Source organism: Tupaia chinensis, unplaced genomic scaffold (assembly GCF_000334495.1).
Source record: "Tupaia chinensis unplaced genomic scaffold, TupChi_1.0 Scaffold000214_1, whole genome shotgun sequence".
Taxonomy (NCBI): Eukaryota; Metazoa; Chordata; class Mammalia; order Scandentia; family Tupaiidae; genus Tupaia; species Tupaia belangeri.
In genome coordinates, this window is record NW_006159689.1 from 41,646 (window position 1) to 50,033 (window position 8,388).

Genomic DNA, 8,388 nt, shown 5'->3' on the forward strand with positions numbered 1-8,388 from the left:
GATTGCTAAGACATGGAACCAACCCAAATGCCCTCGTATGGCTGAATGGATTGAAAAACTGTGGCATATATACTCTATGGAATACTATTCAGCCATTAAGAACAACAAAACCCTGGCTTTTGACAGAAAGTGGAAAAATATGGAAGATTTACTGCTGAGTGAAGCAAGTCAGGCTATGAAGGAGAGACACTGTATGTCCCCACTTAATATATACCGAATGTCCGCACTCTATAACTGAAACTGACGGGTTAAAGGATGTACAAACACAAGAGGTGGATGTGAATGCCAGATGTGGGGTGTGTGGAGGAGTGGGGCCTGGGGAAGAACATTTGGAGGAGGAATACGAAGACAGCATTGGTGAGACAGGGAGGTAGTGTTGTTATATTTTGATCAACTCGACCAGGGAGAAATGTTTGTATATTGAAATGATCACCTTGTAAGCTAAATAATGTAATTGAATGTATTAAAAAATGTAAATAAAAATTTAAAAATAAATAAATAAACAGCATTACTTCCCAAAAAATCAAAAGGGAAAATGTGTGTGTGTGTGTGTGTGTGTACATATATAGAGAGAGAAAGAAATAAAAACTAGCACTCTATAGTGTGAAAGGAAACTGAAATATTAGAGAACATAGATGCATTGAAAATGTTTATGGCTACTGGAGACAATGTGGGAAAAGGATGGGAGAAGGGAGAGAGTGAGAGGAAATGAATCAAAGAGAAAATAGACATTTATGGATAGAGAATTGATTATTATCTGTGAATGATCATGTGTTTTGTATCCCTAATGGACTGGTATGAAGCGTTTTCACGTTTGGTAAGTTCAATTTACAAGCTAAGTGATGCACAGTGATTAAATGTATAAAATAAATCAAAATAAAGAAAAAGAAATATGCCGCATGCTGGAGCCACCCTGACCTCCAACGCTTCAGCCTTCACAAGGATTATGCTCATTTCGCAATCTGGTTTCCTGTACGTCTCTGAGAGTGAAGGCCCTAGAGGAATACCAGACGGTGGAAGAACAATGGAAATAGAGTCTTTCTGCTCATTCTGGTGGTGGTCTGTGGCAGCTATTGAGAAAAAGGACCACGCAGGATTGCAGGATCCAGCACCCTAGTGGTTTCGTCAGCACTGGCAGGACACAGGCATCAGGGTGCTGCCTGTCAGCAGGGCAGGGTCCCACCAGCACCCCTCAAGTGCAGAGTCCCCAACAGCTTGGCAGTGAGAGGAGCAGGAACCCTCCCTGCATCCCTGGTCTTCCACGTAGCCCTTCACGACCTCTGTATCTGAGCTCCTGAAACAAACCTCTTTAGGTTGAGATGTGCTGTGTGTTTATATGACTGGACATGTACTAATAAGATTGAACCAACTAGTGATACCACAATAACAGTCCTCCCTTAATAGTGAATAGTCACATGGTGTTAAAGTTCTAAATTAAAATTTTACTGAAATAAACATGCTTATGTAGAAATCACTCTGAATGTACTCCCTAGCATAATTTATCTTAAGGTATATAATGTTTAAAATGTCTTAATATACAATCTAAATTAGTTTTCCAAAGCTTCTTCAAATGGTGCCACAAAATCAAACTTCCCTTGCACTGGCATTGAATTTTGTGTGCTTTTCTATCTTAGAAAAACTTCAACAGGTACTTCATTATTTAACTTGCCTTTCTTGACTAGTAATATGCTTACATGGCTTTTCATGTTTATCCACATAACTACTGCTTTAAATGTACGCTAACCACTTTTATTTCTATAGAATGACAAATGCTGACAAGTCCATGGCACAACAAGAACCCTTCTACACTGCTGGTGGGAATGTAAATTAACACAGCCACAATGGGAAACAATGCAGATTCCTTGAGAACCTGAAAATATATGACCAGCAGGTGGTGTGGTGGTTGAGGCACTGGATCCCACATGCCTGACTCTGGTTTGAGCTCCTGACATGGTGGCTTAAAAGCCATACTGGGTGCATGTGCTCAGAATACCAGGAGGTGAATTGAGAAGAGATTCTGGGATAAGCCCCTCCCCTCAGGGTGTGATTTCTCACTTTCCCTCTCTTTCTCTCTCTCTCTCTCCAGCAAGTGAACATACCCTATGATAAAATGAAAATAAAATACTAGAAAGAGAACTTCCATTTGACCCAATAATCCCACTCCTTGGTATTTATCCAAAGGACTGGAAAATACTCAGTCAGAAACACATCCATGTTCTCTACAACATTATTCACAATTGCTAAGACATGGAATAAACTCAAGTGCCCAAGAACAGATGACAGGAATGAAAATTGTGGCACATGTTCACTATGGAATATTAACGAGCATAAGAAACAATAAGTCCCTGATTACTGACACAAAGTGGATGCACACAGAAGATTTAATGCTACGGAAAATAAATGAGACCATGAGAGACAAGCACTGCATATCCCCAGTCGATACATACTGAATGCCTGCACTTTATGATAGAAATTGAGAGACACAAAGATATGATGGTAGGAAAGACAAGTGTGGACATCAGCCACTATAGGAGTGCATTCAGGAAAAAAGAGAGCCTCCCACTTGTGGTCCCTTTCTTCTGAGCACACTTCAGGCAGTCTACCGGTCATGCTCACATGATCCCCTGTCTGACCACAACCTGGCTCCCCTCCCCAACCCCCAAACCCACAGTTCCCAGCTGCCAGAGTGCCCAACGCAGCCTCAGAGAGTTGGGTCCTCAAAATTTTGATTCTTCCACCTCGTCGGTAAATTCTCTCTGACATCCCATTGGAAGATTGAGAAACAAGAAAGATAGGACAGGACTCTCTCTGGCAAGTGCATCTGCTCTATATCAAAAATGTAAAAAATTAAAAAAATAAAAATAGACACAAGAAAAACCACAAAAGGACAATGAAACTAAAGCTGTTTTTTCAAGATAGAATCGAAAACCTTTAGCTAGACTAAGAAAACAGAGAGGACGCAAATAAATAAAATTAGAATGACAGACTTTGCAACTGGTGTCAGAAATGCAAAAGATCATCGGGGAATCTAATGACAATTAACAACAAATTAACGACAAATAATTGAATAAGATAGAATAAATGGACAAATTATTTAAAACACAACTTGTCAAAACTTAATTATTAAATAATTACTGAATAAACAATATGTTTTTTTTAAAAGGTTAAAGAAGTATTCTACAAGATATTTTTGAAGATCAACAAAATGCTTGTCCAGAACTACCTAATAAGAAGAGGAAATAAATCTAAAATATGGTTGATTCATTTAAGATGGTTGGCAGGTCCCTACCATATGATACGGTCTACATGAGCATGCAGGCACCCAGGATAAACCAGAGCAAAACACAGAGTCAGAGTCGTGGGCAAATCAAACTCTCCGAGACACACCTCGTAGTAGGAAAGGGAGACCAATGGGTATTTAGACCCTTCACGAGGTCTGTCTCTGGGCTGGAGTTCTGAATGTAGTAAACTCACTCGGCAGTCGAACTTCCTCAGCGTATTTATGTTGCTAGTTGTTTGATGAAAGAAGGACCAACGTGGCTGTGAGGCAAAGTAATTTGCTCAACAAAGCTGCTCAGTCACAACCTACTATTAACCAGAGACCATCTGCTCTGTGGATCTCAGGACTTGAGGCCAACATCTTAGGAAGAGATGTAAGGACGAGAGAAGGAGAAGGTCTAGAGACAGGAAGAGGACTCGAGGTAGAAGGCACTGTGGGTTGTGCGCCTATTACCTCTCTTACAAAGTCGGTGGCTTTCTCCTTTTTAAAAGTGATGAAACCCCAAGGACTTAGCCAAGCTCACGAACATCATGTACCTCTTTAATTTAGCTGGAAGTTCCTGGACTAAACCCAAGGTTGGTTGGCTTTCAATCGCATCTTTTTCAAGTACTGTATCTAACCATGTGAGTCTCACGATCTACTATTAACTTAAATTAGATTTTAGTTGCTCTGTGCACATTGTCCTCCAGAATGGCCAATAAATGAAACACTCATTAAAGAGAAAGGAAGAAAAAAAAAAAAAAAAAAAACAAAAAAACACAAGAATCATGAAATCTATGGAAAAATAATCTTAACAATTCTCTAATGATATTGACAATATAATAAGTGGAATTATGTCAATAATGTGAATATACTGTTAGGATTACTAGCACTGTTTAATTAGTCTTCCACCTCTATTATTCATTTGAGGAGTTTTCCACCTTTTCTTCCTTCACATTAACCATACTGATTCCCAACACTAAGCTTCCACCACCTCTAGACAAACTCCTACTTACAGCTGACTCTTCTTGTGCTCAACTTGGTGGGACTGACTTCCAGATTCAGACATATTCTTTCATGCACTGAGGAATAACTGTCAGTGAAAAGTAACACTGCCCAGTTGATGTGCCATTTGGATAAAGTACTGTCGGTGCCTTTGGACAGGCTGCAGGCATGCAGGCACCTGCTGTCCAGTCACTGACTGTGACAAGGCAAGGCCAGGGTCTGCATCAAGGGGCAATGACAGGACACCTGTGGAGCCACATCGCCTTCTTCCTGTTCATCAGAACACATGTACTTCTTTACTAACTCCTCACATTCCAAACACACAACCACATGAATGGCTTTGCTCATCGTAATAACAGGGACGCTACTGTGTGAATATAAAGACAGTCTCCTCGTAGCCCAGTATACAGCAGGGACATAAAGGACAGTGACGAGTCCAAAACAATTTTGTTGGCTTTTCCAATTTCAGGGAAAAAAGAAAAAAAATTAGAAAGCTTAAGATTTCCTCAATCTCTAATCTCCACTGAGACTGTTACTATGTCTCATCTGAATAAAGTGGACCATTGTCTAGAGTAACCACATCCTGAAGGAAGTGAACTGGGACCACTCCTGCCTACATCCTAGAAGCCAGATCATCTTCTTACCTCTCTGACTTTAACATGGATCATTTTTGGTCCAGGTAGTTTTAATGTGCACACAATAACAAAAACCCTGGTGCTTATACCACAACACTCGATTAAACATTTGAAAATCAACAAATGTGGGGAACCAGCAGTTAGCGTAATGGCTATGTCACTGGACTCCCACGTAGTCGACCGCGGTTCGTGTCCCAGACCCGGTGGCTTAAATCTCACGCCGGGCGCGTGTGCGTGCGTGCCAAGATCCCGAGAGGAGAATGGAGGAGAACGGATTGCGGCGTGACCATCTCCCCTGGGGGGTCATTTCTCGCTTTCTGTCTCTATGTCTCTCTCTGTCTGTCTGGCGAGCGCACGCGCCCTACAGTGAAAATCTCTCCAAAAAAAAAATGAGCAGACGAAGACGAACAGAACTGCCACACACATGAGGATGAGAGAAAGCGAAGTGGACTCAGTGGGGCCCTGGGACCGAGTGTAAGTGAAGAGGCAGGGAGAAGAGGAATGACAGCGGGGACGAGGAAGAGGGCCACTTGCAGCCTGTCCGACGTTCCACTCCTAGGTCGTCCTTGGTCGCACCAGGTTCCTCAGGGCCCCCGTGACGTCTCTGTTGCGGAGGCTGTAGATGAGGGGGTTCAGCACAGGGGTGATGATGGTGTAGAATGCAGACGCCATCATGTCCTGCTTGGCCGTGTGGTAGGAGTGGGGGAACATGTAGGTGTAGGTGCTCGCACCGAAGAAGAGCAGCACCACAGCCATGTGGGAGGAGCAGGTGGCCAGCGCCTTCCTGCGGCCCTTGGCTGAGTTCATCCTGCAGACGAGGTGCAGGATGAGGGCGTAGGAGCTGGAGACCAATGCAACAGGGATGAGAAGCATGAGGACACAGCACAGGTACATGAGCTCCCTGTAGAGCGAGATGTCCACACAGGACAGCTTTAACAGGGCAGGGGCCTCACAGAAGAAGCTCAGGATCTTCCTGGACTGACAGAAAGGGAAGCTCATGGTAGTGGGGGTGAGCAACAAGCCATCCACCATTCCCAGGAACCAGCTCCCACACACCAGGTGCCAGCAGACTCTCTGGCTCATCAGCTGTGGGTAATGAAGAGGTCGGCAGATGGCGGCGTATCGGTCGTAGGCCATGGCAGCCAGGAGGAAGCACTCGCCACCCCCCAGGGTCAGGTAGAGGAACATCTGGACCACACAGCCAGACAAGGAGATGGTGTCATCTCCAGTGACCTGGCCCAGAAGCATCTTGGGCACAGTCACCAGGATGTACGTGAGGTCCATGAGGGAGAGCTGGCTGATGAGGACGTACATGGGGGTGTGCAGGCGGGGCTCTGCGTGGATCACCAGGATGAGGAGGGCATTCCCCACCAGGGCCAGCACCAGGAAGATGAAGGTCCCGGCGTAGAGGAGGGCAGCATGCTCAGTTTCACCAAAGAGCCCCACGAGGATGAAGTCAGTGCTCGAAGTTTGATTCTGTGACGGTCGATCCCCTGAGTGCATGTCTAGTTTACACTTTTACCTTAGGAAGAGCAAGTCACGGATTTTAGGCCCTTCATGCCACATGACCTTCCTGACCCCCTGTGGGAATACATGCACTTTCAGCTATTTTTTTCAAACTTTATGTTGAACTGATAGGGAACTACAAATAAAAACCTCAGGTCAAGCATCATTCTAGCTGCGATCCTGGAGTGAAACATAAAACAGAGAAGGCAGACACTCCTGAACTGGACAAGAGAGAGAACGTTTATTCCCCCTTAAAGTCCACAAATTAAGAAAAGGACTGACCTCATGAGATGATTAAAGAGGAACAGGAAACGCACATCAATTCAGTGACATGACACGTAGTGAACTCAGGACTGGAGCTGAAATCAAAGTGGATACTAACGTCAATCCTGATGGCACAAATGTCATGCCTGACCCTCTCAAAGACCAGAACTATCCTCACTTATCTTCTACCATCATGGATCTCCATTAAGCTCCCCCCCATCACTAATCCGCTCCATTGCTCAGCTGTTCCTCAGGTGATTGTGTTTCTATCAAAAGCAGTTCCCCTGTGGGAGAAGCCAGCCTGCCTGGAGGAGCAGCTCAGGTGTGGACCTAGAACAGAGCAGGGGAGCTCAGGTACAGACTGTCACAGGGCAGGGACAGGGCAGGGGCAGACCCTGCACAGGGCAGGGACAGGAGGGTGTTCTTCCCCTACCCTGAAATCCCAAAGTGAAGTCTAAGGCATGTCACTAAGTAACTATCCTGAAGAGAAATTATTTTTACAAAGAAGCACAGACATAAAAGCTGAAATACCCTAAATATCAAGCATCTAAACAAAAAATTAAATTGCTGATGATATTTATCCCCCAAAATGTTCAACACTCCAAGCACGGCGATTGCTACATGAACAGAGCTAAGCAGACACAGGGGCAGCAGCTGTGTGGAAACTCCCACAAAGCGGCAACCCTGCAGTTCACCCTGGCTCCTTCTAGTCCTGCATCTCACTTTACAAAGAAAACTCGTACGATCCCCTCCCTCCCTAAACATCCATAGCTTTCTCGGCAACTGATTTGCCTCAATATTTCACATTTTAATTTCCAGTTGAATCTCTTGAGTTCGCTTCACACACTTTCCTAAAATCCTTTAGGTCAAAGAGAGGGACAAGTTCTGAACTCCTCCAGGGTCGGGAACTCCAGGAGCAGCTTCAGGTTCCGGGTCCACGTGAGAGAAGGGACAGGGAGAAAAGCCGCAGAGTGAGTTCGACACACCGATGTGCCATGACACACAAGGAGCCACTCTTGGGCACACACGGGCCTCAGGGGACGTGTCGGGACCACCTCAGAGACGACCGGAGTCCTGGCTCCTGATGTCTCACCTTGATCAAGCACTGAGGAGACGCCTTATGTGGAGCACAGGCCAGCCCACCTTCTCTGCTCCACCAGGGAGTGAGCCCGAGCCTTGCCAGAGTCTGTGAGCCGGGCTCTCCCCTCCACTGGGCACGGGTTTAAATCCAGGAGGCGCAGCACAGAAGTTACATCAGTGGCTTCTTCACACCAGGGAATTGGAGTGAGCCTCCGCCATGGGACCTTTACGCTGTTGAACAAGCACAGAGCAATCCAGGCTGGAAGCAGGGGACAGGCTCAGCCCTCATGTCAGTGCCCAAGGTGGGCCTTGGGGGAGCGTCTGTTTCCTGTAAGGGGCTCTCGGACTCCTGGGTTGCTTGGGCTGTCTGTGCGTCCTCGCCGGCTGTTCTGCAGCGCCCCACCACAGCACAAAGGGGACGGAAGTGTGTGCATCGGGGCATAGCTGCCAAGTGTGCTCCCATGAAGACACACTAGGTGTGAGGACACGCTTGTTTTCATGTTGGTTTACACTCGTATTTGGTATTTCTTTAGAATGCCCTCGTTTTCGGTAAAAACAAGTCTGAATTCCAGAAAGGCAAGGTATTTAATAGTATGTAATTACCGTGCTCAGGACTTGAACCCAGAACTGACTTGAGGC

General features: G+C 45.4%; 1 protein-coding gene across 1 annotated transcript; it reads right to left on the reverse strand.

The window, feature by feature from the left end:
* Window positions 1–5,454: 5,454 nt before the first annotated feature.
* LOC102467724 (olfactory receptor 2T3) lies at window positions 5,455–6,402 on the reverse strand. Its single transcript, XM_006147465.1, has one exon. The coding sequence runs from the start codon at window positions 6,400–6,402 to the stop codon at window positions 5,455–5,457; it is 948 nt and encodes a 315-aa protein (XP_006147527.1).
* Window positions 6,403–8,388: the final 1,986 nt, after the last annotated feature.

Coding starts and splice junctions, on each gene's coding strand:
- LOC102467724 (XM_006147465.1), bottom strand. CDS start 6,402: ATGCACTCAGGGGATCGACCGTCACAGAATCAAACTTCGAGCACTGAC.